This window comes from Cyanistes caeruleus, chromosome Z (genome assembly GCF_971803275.1).
Source record: "Cyanistes caeruleus chromosome Z, bCyaCae1.hap1.1, whole genome shotgun sequence".
NCBI lineage: Eukaryota > Metazoa > Chordata > Aves > Passeriformes > Paridae > Cyanistes > Cyanistes caeruleus.
The window spans coordinates 69,256,258-69,282,098 of record NC_141732.1 but is presented as its reverse complement, the minus strand read 5'-3'; the positions used below and the strand labels follow the sequence as shown (position 1 = coordinate 69,282,098).

The 25,841-nt window shown below is 36.9% G+C and overlaps 1 protein-coding gene across 2 annotated transcripts in view; it reads left to right on the top strand.

Moving 5' to 3' along the window:
* WDR70 (WD repeat domain 70) overlaps window positions 1-25,841 on the top strand; it is a 145,727-nt gene that overhangs the window by 109,584 nt on the left and 10,302 nt on the right. For both annotated transcript variants that reach the window (XM_086867640.1, XM_086867639.1), the window contains exons 12-15: window positions 6,749-6,833; window positions 7,840-7,978; window positions 22,740-22,840; window positions 24,265-24,344. In XM_086867640.1, the coding sequence (XP_086723766.1) occupies window positions 6,749-6,833; window positions 7,840-7,978; window positions 22,740-22,840; window positions 24,265-24,344 (405 nt within the window). The remainder of the gene's footprint in view (window positions 1-6,748; window positions 6,834-7,839; window positions 7,979-22,739; window positions 22,841-24,264; window positions 24,345-25,841) is intronic.

Sequence of the window (25,841 nt, the reverse complement as noted above, 5' to 3'; positions counted from 1 at the left end):
TTTTGGAATGGTCACAGGACTGGGAAAAAAGGCTTGTGTTGTAAGCTTCAGATAAAACTTCTATACATGAGTCTTAGATGATAGAACAAGACTTGAGATGGCAAAGATGTATTTGAGGACTCGTTCATTTCATTGTTGCCATAGGATGGTGTCTTTTGAAGACAACTTTTCATGCAGAGGTTTGTCTGCCCAATATTTTGCAGGCAGGTGCAAGTGTACAAGCCAAGCTGTCTGGATAGAAAATAGCAGTAACCAGAAGCTCTGTGTGTGCATTAGCATCGCCCCAAGGCCAAATAAACAGGCCTAGGAAGAGGCAATATTCATTAATGTCAGTTAATACTGTGCCTAACATATGTTTAAGACATCTGGTCAGTTTGGTACATAGACAGAATGAGATTACATACTCAAAATACCAGAATATAGGTATTCACAGTTAAAAAAATATAAAGCAGTGGATGTGTTTTCCTAGCCAAGTAGCTTGAATTTTCTTTGTGTCCTCCCTGTGCCCTGTCCCTGAAAGGGGTAGAGTGTCTGACTGGTGTACAGTGAAATGCAACTGATATTGGGTGCTGCCTTACTGATTCTTTGTGTGTCTTGCCACATTTCAAAGATTCCAAATGTTGTTTCCCAGAACACATCTTTCAGAGTAAGGACTTTGTAGTCTTACCCTTGAGGGCTTTAGGCATATGGACACTAATGGCACTTGATTTGTTTTGTAACTGTCAGGGTCCTGGATCCAGAGTTCTGCTGCCACTCTACCCATCATTAATGGGTTGTAAGTGGTGAGGTAAAAGCTCTCAAGCTTTTTTGTCCTTACAGAACCAGACTCCTATTATGTGTGAGCCTTCTCCTTCTTGGAAAGTATGTGAACTGTGTGTCCTTTCATTCTGCACTAAGTAAAAAGCTGTGTTTGTCTGCCAGTGGTGATTGCCCCAAAAAAATTCACACAAACATATTTCAGGAGATTTTGGAATAAACAACTTGGTTTGCTTTTAAACACCACAGCAAACAAGACTTAATACTTAGGGAGGGGTGCTGTCTTAAAACCTCTTTTTATGCAAATTCTCTTCTGTTTCACATTTATGAATGTAGATCAAATAAATTACCTTTTCTTATTTTTATTGCATGTGGCACTTTTACCTGCCTGCACTTCCTCATCTGTCTCCAGTTTTTGTCTCATGTTAAACAGACTTTCATTTACTCAGGTTTTATCTACCACTCTGTGCTCTAAGCTGTATGAAATGTTGATTGATTGATTGCAGAATGTAAGACTGCACAGAAATTTGGCCACTCAGTGTGGATAAAAGTGCTACCTTTGTCTAGTGTATTGAAAGAAAAAAAAGAGCTCTGTGTGCACTCTCTGTGTGCTAGAAAGTAAGGAGGATTCATACCTTATTTTGACTTGTTTGGTTAGTGCTTTAAAACAAGTATTGCTTTGGATCTGTACCAACAAAAGCAGATGTGGATCCAGCATTTGTAGATTAACACACCTGCCAAGTGCTGAGGATCAAAGAGAGGATAGTTGTTTGGGGCATGGGAACTTTCATTGAAAGCCTGATGGACTTTCTTGCATCTGATGTAGATTCTGTTTTGGATATGAGAAGATGAGGCATGGCTCAGCTGCATGCACAAGGGAAAATGAAAACCTAAGGAGCTGCTTATGAAAGTTTCCAGTCCTATTCTTGTTGGATATTAGGTAGTAACTTGACAGAAACTTAAGAAAGTGATATTTTTGCATGCTTGAAACCATGAAGGATAGTATTTGAGGAACATTTTCCTTGTTTAGCAGGGGAGAGATAAGAATTAGGATTGGACTTGGGGTCTTACTGTAAAAAATTTAAAAATATTTCCTTGACTCTTGATATTTTTTGTTGGTCTTTTGTTTGGGTTTTTTTTTTCCATTTCACTTGTATTTCTTTCTTCATTTTGAAATGGGTTTGAAAGATAGAAACATGTATGCTCAAGGGTTATGCAGCAGCATGTATAGTGACTGTTTTGTGTACTGTAATAGCACATTGCTCTGAATAATAAATCCAAACACTGGCATTTCAAAAATCAGATGGGTTTTTGTCAAGTAATATTTCTCAGGAGCTGAACACTGGTGCTCATTCTAACTATGCCAGAAATACATTTACTAGTTTTAATAGGCATAGGCAGCTGTTTGCAGCACCTGGAGCTGACATGGCTTTATGAAAATTTTCTAGCATCCTTCTAGCCATAGGTTCATTTCATATGTTTAAAGAGGATGATGCATTAAGTATTTGATCAGGCTAGTATGGATGCAGGTGATGAGAAGTAGTGTCTCTCTACAAATGTAGGTAGAGATTCTTCAATTTGTAAATTCCCTCATGAGGTCTTTGGCTTTGGTCCCAACCTTTGATGCCTCCAAAGGTTGCTCTGTAGTTGTTGCAGCTCCTCCTGCAGAACCAGTAAAGAATGCAGAAGCCTCTACCTTGTTCTGTAAGGTGTCTCTCACATCTGTAGTGTAAGCCTTCATAGAAAGGCTCAGAGTTGATAAACATACTCTGGGTAAGCTTATTATGCTATGTGTTTCCTAAGCTATAACTTTTTAAAATTCCCATTTCCTATGTTTCTTTGCTTCCCTCATTGATCTCTGTGAACAGTTTCTGTCATCGAGCTTTGCTTTCAACACAGGAGTCCTTCTTTTTAGAATGTTGCTGACTGTAGGCTTTGTGAATTCTTGGCAGCACTTTTGCTTCTTTTGGGCCTGTTTGCATTCATGTGCTTGTCTTCCTAGGAACTACCTTCTGAAAAGAAAAGAAAAAAAATCAGATAAAATCTTTATAGTATTAGTGCTTTGGCCTTATTTTGACTAAAGGGCATTTGCAAAATGCCTGTCTGTACTCTCTAAAGACTGTTTTTCTAGGACCTAATTGTTAGGTTGTTTGCACTTGATAAATCCGGTGCTCAATACCATTGGCATTAACAGTGTCTTGACCTGATTGTGTCAGCCTGGAGCCTGTTTATTGGTATCCTTCTTATTAAAATGGAAAAAAATAGTGTTTGAAATGCTACAAAAAATGCTATAAAAGATTTAAATAATCCTGCCAGGCTTTGGAGAAGTGTGCTACCAAGAAAAAATACTGAATGATCTGAGCAAGCTGTTCTGAGTAGTCATACTGAATTGCACAACTTCTCTTTATATTCTTTTGTTTAAGGATAACTACTTTTGTTCTTGTATAAAGTAATTAAAAACAGATCACTACTGCTACAGCTCTGCTAAAGAGGCCTCCTAAGCATTGACAGAAGTATCCTACTGGAAAAAATCTTTGGTGCTGAGGAAAGTTAATATTCTGTGATCTTAGTGACAGTGATTTCAACTCAAAATGCAGTTTAGGTTTAGGAACTATCATGGTTTTAAAGCACTAGTTAAAAAAATCACTAGAAAACTTGCTCATTTCATGCCATGAGATATAGATTAGGAGAAAGGCAAAACAGGCTTAAAACATAAAAGGAATAAAGAAAGTTTATTAACAAAACTACAAGAATAAGAAACCAGAATAAAACCTCCAGAAACCCTTTTTCCTCACCACCCAACCACTCCCTTGTCTAATTGACAACGTAGAGACAAAACTTGGTGGTCAAAGTAGTCCCAACTATATAGTAGCTTTTTCATCAGTCTTTGTAGAGAAAAAAAGAAGTTCTCTTTTGTCATTCTATAGAGAGTTTTTTACAAGAAAACAGTTTTCTCATGGTTTTTTATTTTGCTGATGCCAGCCGCCCGGGAAGCTCTGCCGTCAGTCTTCTCCTCCCATTTCACACTACTTTGAGGTGTGTTCATGTGCCATGAATTCAAAGGGTGTCATTTTAAGGATGACTTATTCAAAGGCAAAGGTTCTCTTCATTTATTTCTGTGATCATTTCTGGGAACAGAAGTTTTCTCCTTTCTTCTTCGGGGCTACAAGTCTTCAGCAACTCTCACATCTCTGTTTCTGGTCCAGCATCTCATAGGATCACAACTACTTTACTATTTGCGCAGCTTCATCAATGAGCTACCCCTGATCAGATCTACACTTTGAAATACTTTATTCCCCCCAAAATACTCTTTCATGAATTAAAGGAGTTTTTCAGAACATTATTGTCCATCTCCCTAGCTTTAACAAAAGAATATTTCAGCTTATTAAGCCATCTCCTTATCCTCTTCCCATCTGAGGCTTAATTCTTTTTTTCACTGGCTTTGATAGTTTATGTTGTCTCTTTACATGTTTTTCACTCTTTCTCTTCTCCTCTGTCTCAGAAAAGCATTAAATCTACAGGTCTCCTCTGGGTAGTGAAAAGATTAAAATCTGGCTCAAGCCGCAGGTATTCACGGAGTCAGATTTCAGCTCAGCAGTGCTTAGAACCAGGCCCCCCTGGGAAAAGCTCCAGCCACCCCGGAGGCTGCAGGAGAGCCCGGCCCTGGGCTGGGGCCCGGGAAATTCCCTCAGGCTCCATCCCCCCGGCCAGGGAAGGAGGGCAGGCCCAGCCCAGCCCCTGCCTGGGCCTCGTGGCCTGGGGAGGGGACAGGAGCCAGCTGGAGTTGTTACCTTTCACAGCTGGAAACACAGGGAGCAAGAGAAATCACCGAGCTTAGGTTTTAAAAGGGGGGGGGGGTGGGTGGTCACAGGTTGATCTCACTTTTCAATGGTCAAAACTACTGTCAGTTCTAAGAAATGGCCAGTTATTGGCCAGCAGAAAAAACTCCCACCAGCCTCCAGCAGCCTTAACTTCCTTAGGTGTTTCTTACTTTTTTTTTTTTTTGTAAATGCCAGTCTATCACAGGAACCAATTTGCATTTTTACACTGATAATTTTAATTAGGAAAAGTGAATTGGAGCAAATTCTTAATATTGGTAAAGTTTCACAGCATTAGCAAGTCATGTCATTCTACTAGCATTTTTCTCTCTCCAAATGCTTAAACTTCTGTTTCTAAACTATTTCAGTTTAAAACAATGTTGACTTGAAATCAGCCATAAATTTGAGTCATACTAGAATCTTCTAAATTTTTTAACCAGCCCATTACATTTTCTTGCTAGCAAAGGAGCTATAGCTACATGTCTGACTGCATTTCTCCTGCTAAAACCTGGCAGGACTACAGCTTGAAGATCATGTCAAGGCTCATTCCACTAGGAACAGAACAGCCTTGGCTGCTAGCCGTAGATCTCTTCCTATCCAGGAGATTTGCAAAGTGGCCAAGTGGTGTCCTTTGCATACATTTATAAAGTGATGGTGCTTTAGATGTAACATCTCGACGATAAGAGGGTTTTATTTCTTGTGGGGTGGGAGGGCAACGGGAGGGCTCATTTTACAAGAGTAAATGCTTTGAAGTACTTTGGTTGGAGTCTACTGGGAAATAATAAGAAAACAGATATTCCCAAAACAGGGGCTCAACATTTTTCTTTCTTGTCATTTTTTAGCTTCCCAATGAACAGAAATATTCTCTGCTCTAGACATCATTTATTTAAGTTGTCCACTTCTTAAAAATATTTTGTAGTAAGGAGTTATCCTAGTCTTTAATATAAACATACATGATGTACGAGGCCACACATTACTGCTTTCCCTGTAAAGGGCACTGCTGGCCTTGATTTCTTCTGTTACTTCTTTTAAAAACATTTTACTTCCAAGGCCTCCTTCAAGCTCTTGTGCTCAAAGGCTATGAATCCACAAAATACTTGTAGACAACCAAATTACTTCCCTGCAAGATTTGTACTTTGGAAGGAAGCAGATCTTGCCTCTTAGGTCAGGAAGATTTTGTAACTTTTTGTCTAAAATTAATCTCTGGATATTTTTAAAGAGAATTGTTGCTTAAATGTCCTTCTTTTTACCCTTGAAAGTGCTGAGGCACTGCTGTCAAATGCTAGGACGTGTCTAGGTGCTTGAGTGACGTACTTCAAAGTTCAAATTCTGTAGCTCATCTCATGCTGGAAATATGTGTTCCAGAAGGATGATCAGAGCGGAGATGTAGATGTCTCTGAGAATAACTAACTAATCTCCTTTTTTACTCCTGTTCTCACTTTGTTAATATGTCATAACTTTTCAAAAAGGGATAAACAGCCTGACTTTTACTGGCCTACAGTCACACCGTATTTATCAAACACAGATGAGAATTGCTACAAATCTCTTTCTGTAACCTTGATTTTGGCTTTTATGGCTGAAGGTACTGTGGTGAAAAGGTTTTGTTATAGCAAGTCTGGTTTCACTTGCTTCTCTTCACCCCTTTCCCTGAGGATTTCTGACTGATTCGAGGGCCTCTTCTCCATACTGAGATAGCAGTTTATGGCCTGCTAAAGAAGGGGGAAAACTTTTATGTGCTTTCCATTCTTCCTGACTGCTTTTTCAGGACAGGTAAAAACCACACGTACAAAACTCGTTTAGTTTTTCATCTAGATCATTCATGGCAACATTTTAAATTTCTTTCGATATATTGAAAGTTAAATTTGCTCCTAGCAGCAAAGCATTAATTCTTACAAACATAAAATAAATCAGTGATTGAGGAATCTGATTCCACTATGGATAGTGGTTCTTGATAGGAGGGATTAGCCACTGAAGAGAAGCATATTGAGCTTCTCAGCCTTGCACTGTCATAGTCACTTAACGAGGAAGAACATCCAAGTTGTTCCCATTTTGGGATGCTTCTATTACTTAATTTTGTTACCCTTCTCTCTGAATTAGAGAGTGAAATTTTCTGACATGTGTAAGTTCGTGATGTGAATTCTTTATTGATAACCTTTGTCTTTTTTGTTTCATAGGAGATGATACTTTAAAGATATGGGATATTAGACAATTTAAAAAACCTCTTAATTCAGCAGATGGACTGCCCAGCTTCTTTCCAATGTAAGTATTCTAATTTATTCCAATTAGCAGAAATAGCAGTATTTTTGCTGAATGGGAAGGGGTTTTGCTGGAGTTCTCACTTGTCACTAGGTCCACAGCTGTACAGAGAGGACTGCACAAGGATGACTGTGAAGTGACAATCCTTGTCTATTTTAGGGATTCACATCACTTTAAAAGATCTTATTTTTGTGATATTTCAGTCTCATATGTCTAAAGTCTAATTAGATTAGTAACATTTCACGAGGAGGCCCTTGTGTGTGTAATGAGATATAGATGTAAACCTCATTCTTATTTAGTCTATGATTAATAAAAAAAGAGATGAATGAGAAAGTAGACATAACATGAAGGTACATGATATGAATTCAGGTTACAGTGTCAGAAGTGCTGACTTTATTTTACTCACAGTGCTAAGTATTGTTTTCAGTATTTTTATTGGTCTGATCTGCATTTCTGTAGCTGTAATACAGCCAAATCCCCTAGGGACAGTTTGTAATTTTGAAATAAGATCTTAGAAAGACAAGTCATGGACTCAATCTTAACTGCAGTTTGTAACACAGAGGGAGAGTAAACAGAAGAATATTTTTGACCAATGGATAAACACACCACCTTGTATCCCTGAAGAGTATATTGTCAGCAAAGACAGATTTCATGGTTAATACATTTTTTTTCCCTTAATGATGACAGCCAGATTTGAAAGTACTTTTTTGTGTGTTTCTTGTATTCGAAAGCTTGCAAGACTTTTGAGTGGAGGAGAATTTGGCTGGGATGAGGATTTTTGTAGATTCTGCGAATTCTGCACATCCTGTGCACAACTGTAACAACAGTCATAACAGATAACCCTAATTGATAGCTACAGCAATAGATGACAGCTAACAAAAGACTTTTTCAAGCTTTGTCTGGAAAGGACTAACAAATATAAAAAGATAGTTTTAAGGAGTACAATTCATATCTAAGTTCTTGATATGTTAATTATCTGCCCAGTGAGATGTTTTGTTTTCTTCAACAGGACAGATTGTTGTTTCAGCCCAGATGATAAAGTCCTTGTCACAGGCACCTCTGTTAAGAAAGGTGGTGGCAGTGGGAAGCTGTTTTTCTTTGATCGTGAGACCTTCCAGAAGCTGTATGAGATAGAAGTTACAGATGCGGTATGTATTTTAGCTTAATCATCTCTTCAAAACAGGAATGAATTCATATTAATATGCTTCTTTTCCTTTACATAGGTAGTTACCTACTGATACCACTGTGATTTTCCAGCTCCATGATTAAGAGATAGGGCTAGAGTAACCTGAATAATTGTAACCTGAAGAGTAACCTGAAAAATTAAAAAAAAAAAATTAAAAAAAGAAAATAAAAATCTTAAGTCAAGGTGTTTAAGCAGTAGAGCTTCCCTGCTCTGGTGCTAGCATTGTATTTATCAAGGATTTCTGCGAACCCTTCTAGATCTATGAAGTGAAACACAAGTCCTAAAATATGTAGATGTTCATGTTGTTTACTTCACCAGGTATCACGATGAAATGCCTTATTGTGACAAAACTCCTTTTTGTCCGTGAGACAAGATTAGTCTTACTAATTATTATAGATTTTGCTTTACTTTAGATCTTACTAATTACTCTAAAATGTATTTCTGGCTTGTCTAAATGCAACAATTTGGGACAAAAAAAAGGCATCATTAAAAAATCCATCAAATACACCATACTCACTAGTTGCTATAAAAACCTAGTGCTGTGAACCTGTTGTACAGAAGGGTCTTTATATGGCTTGAACTGATTCCTATTCCACCTATTCCCTTCCACAGAAGGGAAAAGCTCAATACCCTAGATGAAAAGGTCCTTTTACTCTTGTAATATACAAGTAAACTTATGGGTGATAACGAACAGGAGCGAGTGAAATTAGAGTAGAATTGCCACTGATAAGTATGGCAGTGTATGCTTAGTCGCTTCAGTTGTTGGAGTATGTCAGATTAGCAATTTTGTCACTTTGTTTAAGGATACCATTTTCTCCTTCTGTACTTTTTTTAAGCTAGCACAACAGGCTTTCCTAGTACAGCAGACAAAATCTTCTGTTGGATGTTGTTTATGCACCGCTGCCTTTGTATTTGCTTTTCTTTTCGAATCCTGCTTTCTCCTTTAGTCCACCCTAGGGTAAAATCTGCTTATGGATGGATTTTTATATCTGTAATTTTGATTGCAGCCATCTTGCAAATTAAAAATTCAGAATTCTTATCCAAGCAGAAAACACATGTTTTTTTGTAGAGCAGAAAAACACCTGTTTTCATCTTAAACATATAATCTAAATACAAAGAGGTTTTATACGACTTTGGAAGTTTTACTTAGTACTAAATTTTTTTTCCAAATACAGCAGAAATTTGCTGTTATATTTTTCTCCTGTGGAACATACCAAACCACAAACCAAACTTAACTAATTTCTAAGGAATTTTTATTTTCTGATATAAGCCTCATAACCAAGTATTTATAACCTTTTTCTGAGAGAAAACATGAATGGCTCAGTACCTCCTCTGAAACTTCATGACAGAGAAAAGGAAAACAACTACATCAGATAAAGTACAAGAAGGAGATTTATGTAGGAGTTCTTCTGTCTGTGGGCACTGGAAACAAAACAGTTTCATAATTCCATTCACATTTAATTTGAACTCATCAGACCTGAGTGTTTGGAGGTGGTCATGGCGGCATCTCCTTTAGTAGTGATCATTTCAGTGTGCAGTAACAGTGTGTCGCTTTAGCTCTAAGGTTGCAAGAAGGAGGAGTTTGTCAATGGTGGATCCTGTCACTCCAAAAACACTTAAATAGTGAGAGATACTCCTCGCCAGTCTGCTTTTTTTTGCATTCAAAGAAACTTTGTCTTCTATGTCTTGGAAATAAAGGGTCTGTTTACCTGCCAAGATAGATTGTACTACAGGGGAGCCCACAGAAGATCCCTTTGCTCTCAGTTTCTCTCAGAATCAAGAGCTAAATTTCTGTTCTTTGCTTAAAAATGCAAAAGAGACATGGAACAGGGACCCAACAGTAGGAAACTGTCAATAAACAACTTCATTGGGGCCACTAATATAGTAAAATTTTAAGTATGTGTAAAAGTCTAAGCAGGTTCATAATTTTATACTATAAATTTGTTTAGGTGCTGATATTTATATGTACTTTTTAAGACTGTAGTAAATCACTTTGGTCTATAGAGTTTTGGAGCTGCTGGTTTTCTTAATTTCTAGTCAAAAAATTTAAGACTGTCATTCTTCTGCTTTGCATATAATAGAAATGAATATGATGGAATTAATAGGTGAATAATTGAGACAAATACTGATCTTAGGACATAATTTTCAGTGAGCCAGCACTACAAATATCTGTACAACGAGTCTCTCTAGCTTACAACTTTAACTCTACACGTCTAAGGAAAACACAGTTTAGCATATCAATCTGAATCTAAAAGCAGAAAAATTACTCTAAGTGGTCTTACAAAATAAAGGCAGTATATTTTTTCAAGGTCTTTCTACTGTTTGTATCTTCTGGTTTTTTCATTAGTGTTCTTTACTTGTTCCTCTCAAATTACTATGTTTGATGAAATATAAACGCATAAAGGCATGCTAAAAGCAAATGAATTTTCAAGAAGCTGGCTTTTATGTTTTGTAAGCAGTAAATGCTGTTTGTTGGAAAGATCATTGGTCTGTAAACTGGTAGATTAATATCTCATGTGTAGTTTATCAAAGCATTTTTTCAGCAGTGCAGTAATTGCTTTCTTTCTACCGGCTGCTTTCCTAGTTTGCATTTTTTCCTTATACTCTCAGAAATAGCAGTTAGCATTTAGCATTAGTGTAATTAAAGATAAACACACAATGTTATCCAAGACTTCAGTTTGTTTTCTGCAACTAAGTGTAACTTCCTTACATTTTCCATGTTATCTAGTGCTGAAATATGTAATTTTCCTTTCTATTTTGGGGTTTTTTAGGCATTGCAGAGCTGAAGTTCTGCTATGTTATATGTTTATAAATGCACATATGCATCATTATCTATCTCTGCAAAGAGCCTGATCTGCTCTCATTCCTAATGAAATCATTTCAGTGATTTCAGTGAAATTTAGTTCATATTGCTAAAGAAAAAAAGGCATCTTTAATAACTTTTTGAAGGCAATTGTATAGCAGTTTAGTGGTAAAATATGTATAATCAGATTAACAGAAAATATGTGAAGAAAAAGTATAAACTATTCATGTGTTACTTTTTTAATTCCACGAGGATTTTTTTAAAGGGAAATGCTAGCAAGCCTAGAAAATTGAAAAGCAGTAAAGAGCAGTAAACATTATCTTAAACCTCCTTGGTAAATAGCCAGTGAAATTGGCCTGTGAGTGAACTTAGTGGGTAATGAGAAAATATTTAATGAGAATGTTTGACCAAAGCTGTGTCTGGCATTCCTTTCCATCATACTGCACAAACCTTTTTTCACCTTTTCTTTCAAGTTTTCATGGGAAAATCCATTAGAGTTTAGAGCTGCTGGAGTGAAACCTTGTGGTTTTACTAATGGACTAACAGTCTGATTAGTTTCTGCTGTTGTGGCTGGGTATAAAATATTAATTTGCCTTTTTCCTCTTGTATTAGTATTTTGGTTTTTTGTTTCTCAGCCACAATCTGTGCTTAAACAGCTGTGTTGTTGTGTCCGTTCCTGAATGCCATCCCACCATCTAGGCACTGGGACTCTTGCAGATTCAAGCTTCTTAGATAAATAGCAATACTTTTTGAAGAAAGCTAATGTCATAGGAGCTGGACACCATGGGCTCTGTCTCTGGCCAGTAGCTGGAGAAGGTGTGAACAGGACAAAGACAAAATTGTTGGTGCTTCGGTGACCATCCTTTCTGTTTCCAGTGACTGCTGTTCTTGAGATATCTTGATGCAGACAGAGGAATTTTGCAGTTAATAGCATTCAGTGAAATTTTTTTTTTTTCCATGAGTTTATTGAAGAGAGAAGTCATGCTGCAGGTTATGGCAGGGTCCTTTACTTACTGCTGATTACATCAAAATTATATCAGGGTGGGAGCTCCTGCCTTTGCCACTCACAAGAAAGCTGATGCTCTGTGTGCAGTACGCCAGCATTGCTCTGGCTTGGTATGTACAGGTACAGTTGGAGATTTTGAGGGCTTTGTAGTGTGACAGTGATTGTGTTTACTAAACTGTACCGAATTCCCTCTTTTTAATGGAACTTGAAAAAATCCTGTTATGAATGTGCAGCCTTTTCATAATTTTTCTGTCTCTCTTCTATCTTGAAAGTATTATTTATGAAAGGTTCTTTCGCTCTCACCTCAAATGTTCACAATCAAATATGTTTATTAAACATTCTCAATTTGAGCATTAGAGGCTTATTTAATCTGAAATACCTATAATTGCACACAGAGCCTTTCTTCATTCAGTTTACATGGATAAGGAGACTTAAACAGATGCAGGGAACAATAATGCCAGAATATGGGGGAACAGAGTTTATGTCCAGAAACTCAGAGGCCATTTTCCTTTCTTTTCATCAGTTAATATGGGAGACAGGAGGACCTGTAGCTGCTGTGGAATGAGGTCTCATCTTTGGGATATGCTGTCTGGAAGGGAAGGGAGATTGTGCTGCCAGATGAAAGCCAGGGAGGGTTTATTCCTAATTCTTGCTTCAGTTATGCAAGCATGAGATCTTCATGGGAACCAGTTATAAATACCTAGTGTATGGGAAAAAGAATTGGGTACACAACATTTCCTCCAATGTCAGTTTAATTTAAAATAGCTGTGGATAGGCACTTCAGTCACTCTCACATGTCTGTCATTCATTTGGCTACTTCCAACAGATCACCCTGTAGTTATCCTGATTACAGACAAGATTGATCTTGGCAGCAGTAGAATACTCATTTTCCCCATATGGAAAGGACAAGTATTACACCTCGTTATTGCCAAGTAAGAATGGGCAGTGAGAAAGGAAAAAGAAACCAGAAGTTGTATAGTTACAGGAACTGCTGATTTTTAATGAAAATTGAAGTAATAATTTAATTTACAAATGAGCCGGGATGATGAGTTCATGTACACTATAAAACGAGATGTGCAAGTTTTAAAAATATCTCACAGATTTTTGTAGATAAGAAACAATCCAAAACCATAGATTTATGGTTGTTATGGGAAACCTATTTCTGTTAGGAGGATTTTTCAATATTTTCTTAGTTTCTCAAATATAAGCAAAAGTTAAATTATTAAATACTTCTGAAAATACCTCTAAGGGATGTTTCAGGAAGGTCTTCTGAGACAAGCTATAAATAAAGCTTCTTTTTAGATGAAAGAGTGAAAAGGAAAGCAGGAATAAAGAATGTGAACCTTCTAGCATCCTTTATGCACAGTTGATACAGGATTGCAGTATTTCTTTCCTTGACCTTAAACAATATCATTTACTATTTATAAGGTGCAGTAGTATAGTAAAGGGCTTTTCCACTGTGGCCCATTTCACTAAGATTTAAAGCTTTTGAATTTAAGAAAAATAAATTCTTTTAACTTCTGGAAAAGATCATCTTGCAACTTCTGTTTGGTTTGGTTTTGTTTTTTTTTCTTTTTAAAAAAGCCATTTATTTTATTTTAAAGGAAAATCTGTATTTTCCACTTTAGATAAGTTAATAAAATATTTAAGGCCCTGTAAATTTACGTGGTTTTTAAAGTGAACAAAAATCGCTCTAGTATAAGAGATGAATCACAGGAATGTGTTTTCTCTTATACTGTGGTAAATTTTTTTTTTTTCTCTTCCATATAAATAAGGACAATGTGGTCCTCCCCTTTGTGTATCCTGGAGGAGCATGTACTTTGTTTTAGGAGAGCTGTCACTAGAGGTTTGAGGTATGCAAGAGTAATAAACTCTGAGGGTTTTGTCCCTGTAACAGGGAGTGAGAGTACATAAAGGTTGTCTCCCTTAGTTTTATGGTATATGGAGATGAAAGTGTGGCTGTAATTTTAACAGACCAGGTTTAAAAATGCCTGACATTGCAGTTACAAGGAAAACAGGTTGCCACCTTGATTAAGTTAATTTTTTATTCATCAAAAGAGGAAAATATTGTTCAGTGCACTTGTAAAAATATATTTTATGGCAATAGCTTGAAAGTTGGGTGGTAAAGCATTGTTGTCTGTGTTTTCTGTATTGAAATAATTCTTTGGAATATTGGCCTCTGAAAATATTTTTAGGGTATTTCTGGTTTCTACATAGAAAATGGTAAGTTTTATCCATTTCTGGTCCCTTTTCTATTGAATATTTCCGCACATTTTCTCAGTCATGTTTCACGAGGGAAAACCATTAGTATTCTTTCCTCCACTATGGTATTCTCATGAGTATTTTAAATCTAATGATTGCAGGTCACTGCGTTGTGGATACTCCCTAACCTCCCACCTTATTTATTGTAGTTGGCTCTTTTCCTTGGAAGAGCTCCAGGGGAATCTTGAACGTGAAGATTTTTGCAATTGGGGTTTAGATAGTAGATTTTTAAATATATTAGTACATTTCTATTATGTGAGCAGCGTTTTTTTAAAATCAGAGTATGCATAGCGTGAACGTACATATTTTTGCTCAGTAAAAGAAACAAGGTGGAAGCATTTGTTTTTCAGCTTTGCAGGCATTTGAAAATGGCATACTTCTAAATCTGTTTACGTTTTTTATTATTTTTTAAAATTCAGCAGTTTTATAAGAGTTACAGTTTTATCCCCTGTTCCGGTGCTTCCAGGAGGTGGACCAGCTGTTGCCAGGTAGAGCAGCATGGAAAGCTAGGTAGGTGGGTGTCGTATCACCACTATGCTCTAAGACACCAGAGGAAAGAGATGACAGAGTGTTCAGTGGGAATTATTACAGCCTCTGAGCAGCACCGCATCTCTGTGATTCTAAAGGCAGAAATTCTGTAGCTCTTGGAGAGCAGCAGGTGGTTCACGTAGCTGATGTTTTATGAAAATCATCTGCAGAGAAATCAAGTTAACAGTAGGAGAAGGAAAGAACTGGCATTCTTTCCTTATAATGCAAACTTTATTGGTGCCTTTTACTCTTTATCCTGTATTTCAACTATCATCTCTGATTATTGTGTAGAAATGATGGTATTTCTGCAGGTAGAATTGCTATTATCTATGAATTAGAATTTCAAGTTTCTGAGGTTTTTTTTTTTCCCTATAGATTCCAGTTGCTTAGAGCTGGAGAGAAATTATTTGTTAACGTGGGTGAAAATGTGTTGAAACACTTCGTTAAAAGTCCTTAGGACCTCTTTCTGAACTTCATGGAGTATGTGTGAGAGAAGTGCATTCTTTTAAAGCATTGAGGTCTTTAAAGGGAGTTACTCTACTGCCTATAAGTTAGAAAGAATATGGGTCTTTCCTCATCATGAGATTTTTAGTACAGTTCGATTAACTTCCTTATCTTTTCTCAAGTAGTACATGCATTCTTGCTGGAATGTATAAAATAAAACATGACAGAGGGTTTTTTTGGTCCATGAAAACTCAGAGCCGCATAAACCATGCCTGTGAAAATTTGTACAAAGGCTAGATTTGTATCCACTGCACAGCAGTCTAAATATTTGAAGTTTCTACATGGTTCCACACCTTTATTATAGAATGGAAAAGCATATGAGCCCCTGCTTTAATATCTCTCCTAATTACAGAAGTTCTTTACAAGCAATAGTAACCAAATAGGGATGGGCAACAATCTTGTGGTAGTGGGAAGCTGTCTTCAGCAGTTGGCATCTAAACATCTGATATTTTATTCAAAGACATAGAAACTCTATTCCATAAATGGAGGTGTTTTCCTGAAATAACTTTGTACATGTCCCTTCTCTTATGGGGAGACATATTGCTAAAGTCAGAAGGACTTAATGTGCAAATCCTAGAACTATGGAAGATAATGTTGAAATGCCACATTGAGATTTCATCCCTCTATCCAGCCCAAGTTTGAAATTGCTAACCCCACTCAAATACAAATATAATATAGGCTTAGGTAACAGATGATGTTAATTTGGAAGGTAAATGCTTTTTATTATAAGCTTCCTAAGTAGTATTATTTACTGTCTTCTGAGCTCCTGTGCACTTGAAAGATACGGCAAGCGGTTCTTCACTGTAAATATGTAGGAGAGTTTTGTAGAATAAAAGAGAGGATAGATGTGCTAAATAAACTAGCTGCATGCATACCTGCACTGATTTTAACAGACAAGGCTCTTTTCAGTAAGTCTGGAATTTGTAGTGATTACATTTAAGATAAATACTCAATTCAGTCAGAAGAGCCCCACTTAGATAGTGCTGGGGTCACCTGTCCTTACAGAATCCACAGCCATGGTCAGAATGTCATTTTACATGTTTACTATCTTTCCTGCTGACATGTCACTTATCTGACTGCCTGGACAGCCAAGTGCAGCAAATCCAAGCAATGCTGTTCAAACACAGCCCATCACATACCGTCACAGCCAGTGAAGCAAAGCTTGCACATGGGAAAGAGAGAAGGTTTGTTTAAGTTTTTCTCCTCCTGACTGAAAATATTTTCTTAGGGCAGCAGCTCTTGCTTTCACTTTTTTTATTGTACAGCTTCAGAGCGGATTCTGAGGAATTATTAATCAGATTGTAGGTTAGGAAAGGGGTGAGCAATAAGGGCAAATACAGAGTTCTTTCTGTTTAACCCATATTCAGTTTTTAAGTATCTCCAGAGCTACACCTGATCTTTGAAGCTAAGGTTTTCAAGATTTGTTGGGCAGTTTTAAAAGTTTGTGTCTGGTATATTCTTTCCGCACTAGGAGTATTCAATTTGGGTACCAAGATTCTTTATCTTGAACTGTGGAGTTTTATCTAAGTAGCACAACATGGTGTAACATAGATCCTCATTAGTTTTCTGTTTTTCTTTTATAGCTATTTTGGCCACTGTAGGCTGTAGGGATTCACCTGACCAAATATAGATGTCTACAGCTGATCCAATCACCCTAGGCTCCTTTTCTAATCAACAGAGAAAAATAAACATATTCAGACCAATTTTATCCCATCCTAAAATAGATCTCTAAAATAGGTTAGCTGAAGTCCACTGTAAAATGTGTATTTCTCTCTGTGAGCTTTAAAGGGAGATATTTGTAGACATTGAATAATAGATCTACAAAGATTAGAAGTGTAGACATGTTAAGTTTGATGAAACAAGTCCCACCTAAACTCTTCACTTCCCTCTGTGGGTGTTTATTGTCTTCTACTAAGCTGCTGGAACATTTAATCTCTTGTTTTCTGACCTTGCCAATAGCAAAGGAGGAGATAATAGGTTACCTTAGTATTCATTTCTGTTGATTTAAGGATTTTTGACTGTAGGCAATTTACAGGAGAAAAGCCTGCCACTCTCTGAAAGGATTGTGCTAGCTGAGAGCAAAGCCTACGCTCTCTTACTTGCACCTGATTTCCCAACAACTGTCAAAACATCAGCAACTTCACCATGGAGTTACTGAACTTTATCTAACTTGTAATGCTTCTAAAGAAACATGGAACGCTCATGAATTCTTGCTTCATAGGTTAGAGATATGTGAAAACCTAGGAGATTAGCATGTTTCCTTTCAATTTTCAGTATTTATCTGGAATTAGCAGTATTTTTTTCTAGTGACTGTTGGGAAGATCACTTTTGATTTTCCTTGTTTACAGGTGGAATGTTGGCTGCACATTCAGCACATTCAGAGAAAGTATGAATATTAGCTGTATATCAGCATCATCCAGTAGTGATTTCTAGCTTGTCAGGGTATTTCATGTAGGAATGGAAGTAGATAGATGCAGTCTGCAAAGCAGATTTGTTGTCAGTGTTTTCATTTAAATAGTTTGCACTAATAGCCATGGGAGGAGACAGTAATTTAGTGAATTTAGCCTAAAAGTCTGATAGCTGCTCTTAACTGATTAGTCATATCTGGTGTTTTGGAGCAAAAGTATAAGCCAGTTGAAAGTCAAGAACAACCAGAGAAGAATGGAAGTGTGTACCTGAAGTGAAAAGGAAAAAATGGAACATGTTTATTCCAAGAATGCATAAGTGATATGGAAACATGTTTTCCTGTCCTCTTCCATGCATGGCAGGAGAAAGTTTACTAAGGAACTTGAAAAAGCTGATGCATTAACATGCATTATCTGAAAACACACTTTATATGAAATGTTCATTTTCAAAGATAACTGCATGGTACTTAACCTTAAAACTTAACTCCCTTTAGGGGATAAAGGGCAGTTTCCAAAGAAAACAGTGTCTGATTGAGAAGCACTGTGATGTGCTGAAGGAGGGAAAAGAAATTAAAACATCATTGTAAAATATGGTCCTCCTAATTTACTTTTTATTTTGCAGTAGCAAGGAGAGAATATAGTTGTGTTGACCTAAGCACTTGAGGAATGTATGGTGATTCAAAAATATGAAAGTTCTTGGAATTTTTTTGAAAATGGGGAAATCATTATCATGCCAGTCTTGTTGCAATTCTGGCCTCCATATGCATGCACACATCCATTACTGTTTAATTGAATTTTCCTAACAGTAAAATAATAACTGTTATCATGGGGCTTGTTTACATAAAAAGTTTGTGAGATTTTGTTGATCTCAGCTGAAATGCACCAAATGAAAAAAAACAATCCTTTTGTACGAGATCAGCTCATGGTTAGTGTAGGAATTCAAGAAGGCAGTGATGGACAGAAATCTGAATCTTCCCTTAATCTTTTGCAGCAGAATGAGAGAGGATAGAGGTGAATAATGCTTTCAAGAGACATACTTTATATATGTTCTTGTTATTTTGTTATATTATGAGCAACCTCACATTCTGGTAGACTCATAAGATATTAGTAAGACTAAGTGACTGCTCAGGCTCTGGAATGCTGCAGAAAAACCTTTTAGGTCCAAGATGTAACATTTGTATGAAGACTATATGTACCCTGTAATCCACAGGAGATAGGAATACAATACTGTGTTAGCTCATTCATGTTTTTTTTCGTCACTTTTACCAAAGTGCATCCTCTCCAAAGCTTCTCCCAATCCACTGCTGATGTGTGATCTCTAAACATTTGTAGTCCCTCTTACTAGAAATTATTAACCTTTCTTTCCTGCCTGATCTATACTGACCTCTCTGAGACTGCACTTCCCATCCTGAATCAACTCTTTCCGCACTCTAAAATCGAGTGTTTTTATCTGAAGTGTGGGTCAGGGAACTGAATTTTGCCTTTTGCCTTTGTTGCTGCAGTCTCAAACCATCTTTATAAGCAAAGATTCTGGAAAATTCTTCCAGTCCTTGACATCATTCTGTAGTTTTATGACTTTACCAGCTTCATAGTTTCATCTTAGGGGGTAAATTTTCCACTCCTATGCCACAAATCATTTAAATCTTTTCTTGCTGACCCTGTAACATGCCCTCTCGGCATTGTTTACTTCTGTTGGGGTGTTGCCCAAGTGCTCTGGACAGTTTCAGTTGAGGTAATTAGCTTTTGCTTGCTGACAAATCTGCTTCAGTTATTCTTCACTGTGCCTGTTAAACACAGGACTGTATTCCTAGGTCAGAATAAATGTCCTATTCTGTGTTACAGAAAATGAGAATTCAGTTTCTTATTTAGAAACACTGCTGTTAACTCTTGTCAAAGAACTATTACTTGCTCAGGAAAGCCGTGTATGTTGTTGCCTAGTGAGCTCACCTAGATGGAGAATAAACTGACAGAAAAATTATTCTGGTGGTGTTTACTGTTTACCTGCAGCAACAGCTCTGCTTAGACGATTCAAAAGGAAATACAGAGGTGAGAACAGACTGATAGGGGTGAGATTTTATTTTGGAACCACCCCAGAGCTGCCAATGGACAATGACACCCACTGAATCTGTTCTAGCCTCTTTCACAGTGAGAATCAAGATGGTAAATTTGCAGTGTTTTTCTTTAAGGTAATTTTTTAATATTTTCCCTGTCTGTTTTCACAAAATTTTTTTCACAATGTTTTCCCAGTATTTCCCAGTGGAAGCTACTGTGTTTGTATATGCAATAGACATTGCCAAAGTCCTTTCAGATTGATTTCATTTGAAGAACTTAATGCTTTTGCCATAGCAAAAGTACAAAACAACTTTTAAATTGTTACTAGTAATTATCTTCTGTAATTTTCTTATAATCACAAAACTGGCCACATCAGTCTATGGAAAAAATTATTTTCAGGATTTTTATGTCCAACTTCCAGGACTTTGTGCTCCAAAAGCATAGTGTCCAAAACATTTAGCTGTCACAGAAATATTTTTTTCAAATGTTGAAGATGTTTATGTGATGATACATTCTGCATTTTATCATTCTTACTTGTCACAAGACATTTTCCATTTACTAAGCTATGACTTGGAATTTTTTTTGTTTTCAGAATTTACTTAGGTTTTTCTTGTTTTAAATGAAAGAAAATGATTAGAGGTTTGTGGTTGGGGTTTTGGGTTTTTTTATGGTGGGGCTGATTGTACATTGAAATAGGTTGTTGAAAGAGGATGTCAAGTTTCTGTCCCGGGAAATATTAAAAACCAAACAGGATGTTATCCTGAGCTGTCTGTAGTGTTTGACCGTGCTTGGAGCAGGAGGGTTGAATTAGTCATCTCCAGAGCTCTCTTCCAACCACAACCATTCTAGAATTGTGTAAAAATTCAGTATCAGTAGGTGGGTACCTACCTACATACACACTTAGGTAAAGGCAGGAAAATACTTCTTTGTCGGCAGTTAACATGCTTCCTTGCCTGGAGAGCTGGGTGGTAGGACCTTCTTTGAGATGTAATTTGATGTTTGGCATTTCCAGTGATGAAAATGCCTACCTGAGTTATTCTAGGTAGAAGCAGTTGAGAAATTAGAGGCATCAAAGAATAAATGCTCTTGAAGTGTTAATTATTTTTGTGTGATAAAGATTCTCCTTACCCTTCCCTTCCAGTATTAAGACCTAGCCTACAATGATCTCTTTGTTAATTAGAATTTTGACTTCTTTAGGATTAAATGATTGGGAAAAATTTTTAGGATATAGTTCTGGGATTCAGTATTTTTGTATTTTTGAAGTATTGTCAGTTTCTGAAATAATCTGAAAACCACAGAAGTAGTTTTTATTTCTTATAAAGTAGGTTTATATGCCAGTGGATTGATAAAATTACTTGCATGTTCAGAGCTTGAGTTTGTTTAGTTTTTAACAGATTATATTCTGGGAATGTTTTACGGTTTCGCAAGATTTATAGGGCTACATTTAATGGCAGTTTCTTTCGCCTGCTCTGTAGCACGTGCCGTGGTGGTTTTAAGTGTGTTGTGCATGTTTGACAAGTTAGAAACTCAGCAAACCCCATCAGTGCTGAGCCACACTGTCTAAGGCTTGTTTTTGTTGGCTGGTATCCACTACCATGCTATAAAATACATTTACTTGACAGAAGAAAGTGGAGAACCACATTAACTACAGAGTCTAAAAAGGCTGGCTAACCACATGCAATAAATATTAATAAAAGGAAAAGGCCACCCACCTTTAACCTTCAATACTTGTTACTAGCTTTGGTGTTTTAGAGTTACTTTAGCAATTTAAGCATTACATAACAGCATGTAAGACTCTTACTTAGATCCAGTAACTTGTTAGCAACTCTGTATTGTGCACTTCAGATTTACCTCTAAAAATGTTGTTCTGTAGTTGTCTTGCAATAAGCAAAGCAGGTTTATTTGTACCTATAAGTAAATGGGAAAGTGTAATGTTGTATGTTGTATGTTGTTGTATGTATCTATAGGAGGATGCTTTGCTGGGGAATCTTGTAAAAAATGTCTGTTTGATTAATGAAACTTCATCTCACTTGGTTTTTCTTCTTAAAAGAGAAAAACAGAAAAAAAACAGCTCAGGAGAGTGCCATGCATCATCTTGTGGTAAAATGAAGTTCTGATTCATGATGACTGAATGGGCTTTAGAAGTTTTTTCAATATTTTTAATGTTATGTGCCTCCTAGCATCAAAAAAATGGAGGCTGAACAAAACCAGAAATAGTATGGAACATGCAGTGGGAAGTGGAGGGAGAAGAAAGGGAAGGCTAGAAAAGGGAGCATTGTTCCATGAAATACTAGCAAGATAATGCATCTTGCTAGCTCTGGATACATTTGTTACATCTGTGGCACAAACCAACTTCAGCCTTGGACAGCATCCATTTAAGGCATTACTCTGTCAAAAATAGATACTTTCTTTTGTGTGTTTGATGAGATATGTTGTCCTTTGTGGCAGAATGTGCCCACTTTGGCTCTCTGGAGTCAGAAGTTTGAGTCTTAGAGTTTCTGTGCTGTCCTGCTGAATCAGACTGAGAACAGTACTTGGAGATTCAAAGTCACATGTAGAACAATACTCTTAATGTCTGAAAATGAGTTTCACTACTGACCAGAAGGATGACAGCACTGTGAGACATTGGCTTCAAATACCAAGTTCTTAGTGTTGTGGGGATGAAAGAAGCAAGAGTGAAAGTCAGCATCTCTTCTACTTCTGCAGTCAGCAAGTGAAAGGTCAACAGTGTATGACAAGAAGGAAAAAAAAACAGATAAAGTGATGAAGTGGAAGAATTAAGAACTAAAAATAAGAGTATAAAAGTCATGAAGGCCTGAATCGCTATGTCATATCTGAAGCACGTAACTGTTCTTCAAATCCCTCTTTAACTTTTCATTTTCATTGTGCTCATTAACATCCTGACATCAGATGGTCTGTAGAAACCACTGGTTATCACCGTCACCAATTTTTATTTCCTTCCCTGTCTACATCCTGGTGTTGTCACTCCTTTTACATTGTGTTCTACTCTGGAGTCATTAATTCACATATTCACATACTCATTCATGAATTCATGAGCTTAAGCTTGGTCCTGCTGCAGTGTGGTGCACTCTTTGATAATGTGAATATTAATTCTAAGATCTAGATGAGTGACCAACTAACTGTCAATATCTCACTCTTTCAGAGTGTTGTGCGTTGCCTTTGGCATCCCAAGCTGAACCAGATCATGGTTGGTACTGGAAATGGTTTAGCCAAAGTTTACTATGATCCTGTCAAAAGCCAGAGGTACGTAACTGTGTTCTATTATGGTTGTTTTCTCAAATTTAGCCTGATTCTGTGATTCAATGATTATACTAAGAAATAAGAAAAACTAGTTCAGTAACATTTGTTTTGCAGAGTTCTACTTATTCAGCAGCTGTTGAAAGAGAAAAAAAATAACCCAAAATGTTTGCTTATGCAGTGACACTTTTTCCTTGGGGCTTTTCTTGTTGCAGTATGCTGGCTTTTCTACCTGAATTTACAAATGCATTCATTTTTTAATTGCGTGAAATCTGCAGTAAGAACTACCACCCTTTCATCCTGTCTCTTGGAGGTTACTGAGGAAGTGATACTTGAATGGGTGTTCATTGTATTTAGTCATGTTTTTTTTAATGTATATTTTCTTCCTGAAGTAAAAATCTTGTTTGGAAGTATCAAACTCCAGAGCACTTAATACTGGAAGACCCCATTTGACAAGGTGCAAAGCAAGGCAGAACATCCCTACCTTTCTTCCAGTTTTCTTCATCACCCTCATTTATCACATGAGGATTTTGCCTGTACAACTCATGGAAAGGTGGTACACATTTGTCAGACAGTGACTTGCAAACCCAAGATGAAGAGGGCCTAAGTAGCCTATAAATACTTGTTTTGTGACTAATTTTCTTTTGCCATCTTGATTGCCTGGAGAGCTGGCGTGTGCTTCCTTCCTGTCATCTGAGAAGAAATGTACAGTTCATTTGTATTGAGTAGAACAAATAAGGTGTTCTTCCCATATATGTGCCATCTTTATTTTGCTGGCATTTTAAACTAAACTGTGTTAAAGTTCATGTTTTCTGGATACTTTGTTTCACCTGGACACTTGGATGTGAAGATAAACTTCAGTTTACAAGATTATCAGAAATAAGTTTTCTTTTTCTGATTTTGGCAGTTTAAAAAACAAGAGAGTTGGTCATCATTGTTTAGACCACAGAGCCCTAGCACAGTTTTGTGCCTGGTTTGTTTCCTGGTTTGTTTCATTTACCATGAGGAGGAAAACACCAATGGTTTAAATCAATCTTGCTGCAGCTACACCTATGCAGTCTTTCCTGCCTCAGTGTTACAGGCACCCCTGGTTAGATAACTGCCAACTCTGCCGCTTAGGAAGAATTATATCAGGAGCAAATGAGTGCCCAAGTTTGGAGAGCAGCACTTCCAATGTGCAGACTAAAGTACTGTGGACAAATGAAGTGTGAAATGAATCTTCCACCCTTATTTCTGCATGTCATATAAACTGTTCTATAACAGAAACACCGTAATCTCTCTATCCTCCTTTCACATGAGAATGAACAGGCAAAGATACACACATTCATGAATATTTAGAGTGCTGTATAATTTTGTTGAGACTGTCTTGAATAAAAACTGCTTTCTGTTTGATATAAACAGACTAACTGAACTGCTCTGTTTCTTCCTAGGGGAGCAAAATTATGTGTGGTCAAAACAAAACGAAAAGAGAGACAAGCAGAGACTCTTACACAGGATTACATTATAACACGTAAGAAGTTTAAACATATCTTTATAGCAGCATCCTTAGCTCATTCTTAGGTTTGAAATTATTTGCAGATTGTTTAGGTTTTTTTTTTCTCCTCTAAAAAGCAGTCTCTCATTAGGCATTGATCACTGTTGTCATATATGTGTGCTTCATACAAGTTTTTTGTGGTGTTGCACAACCAGAAATGTATGTCTAATCTGTATGCTCTGCAAAGTTGCTAATAATGGTTGTTTTCTTGATTGTGGTGCTTCTGAAAGGCTCAAAAATTTTGGAGCTTCTTTAAATCTTCAGTTTTTCATAAGTTAATTGTGGAACGTAGATGGGTTTAGGAGGAATTTTGCCACTTTGCAGTGACAAAGTCAGAAATGAGAGATAGGTCTTGAACAGATAACAAATGATTTTTCAAAATTTATAACCTATCCAATGTTTTTTACAGTGTTTTAAATAGTTTAACTATCCCTAGCCTCAAGGGTTTTTAACAGCTTATGTTTGTAGTAAGGATCACTGATGCATAAAAAATAGTTATCATTGCTATTATAAAATGTTTAATGATCTGTCTTTCCCCAGTTACAAATTTTGCAATGGAATGAGGGGATTGACTGAGAGATCTTGACTGTCCCCGTTAGCATAGCCCTATGTTTCCTCATGTGAAATGAGAACAGTCACATGGTTATGGTGTTCTGCTTCTCTTCATCCTCTTCCAGTTTCACGGTGTGCAGTTTTGATTTCTAGTAGTCTTGGTTTTACACATACTAAAACCATTTCTCTATAAAACAAACAAGTTGTTTGGCAGCATAATAAACAAAAAGAGGTTTAGAACGAGAAAGTTAGGGCAGTCTTAGCACCTAGACCCATATCAAGACGCTTTGGTTCCAGGTTCCCGTCTCGGGCACTTTCCCAGCAGCCACAGCTGTCTCTAACCTACCTTACTGCTGCAGATGTCTAGCTCCAGTTCCTGGGGTAAACTTAAGCAGCAATTGCCAAAGATCAGGGGTATTTACCTTCATTGGGTGCCCTTAATCCACCCCTACCACATTCTTCACTGTAATGCTTTGTGTGCACTGTCCGTTAGTGTTCATACTCTGAAGAACTTGTGTGATTTTTTTAAAAGGAAATTCTGCTTAAATCCCAGTAGAACTTGTGTGTTCAATGGCATTTAAAAATGTCATTGAAAGATATAGGACCCAGCTATGCAAGTTTTGGGGATTTTGTCACTGAGTTCTAGCTGATTAGCTGTGTCTTCCACATCATTTTGAAAGTAAACAAAGATACTTCCATATACATCAATGCAGAAAGATGTAAGGATGTGCATTTGCTTAGCAAATTTTTTAGTTTTTTTAATATTTTGGAAACTTTTCAGAAGTCAGATGTCTGTCTTTTGAGTTTATGGATAGAACTGGGAAGATCTGAAGATCTAAGTACTTTTTGCAAAGTGAAGTGACCCCTTTTTTCTTCTCCGTTTCCCCCCCCCCGTTTTTTTTTTCTTTTCTGTTTTTTTCT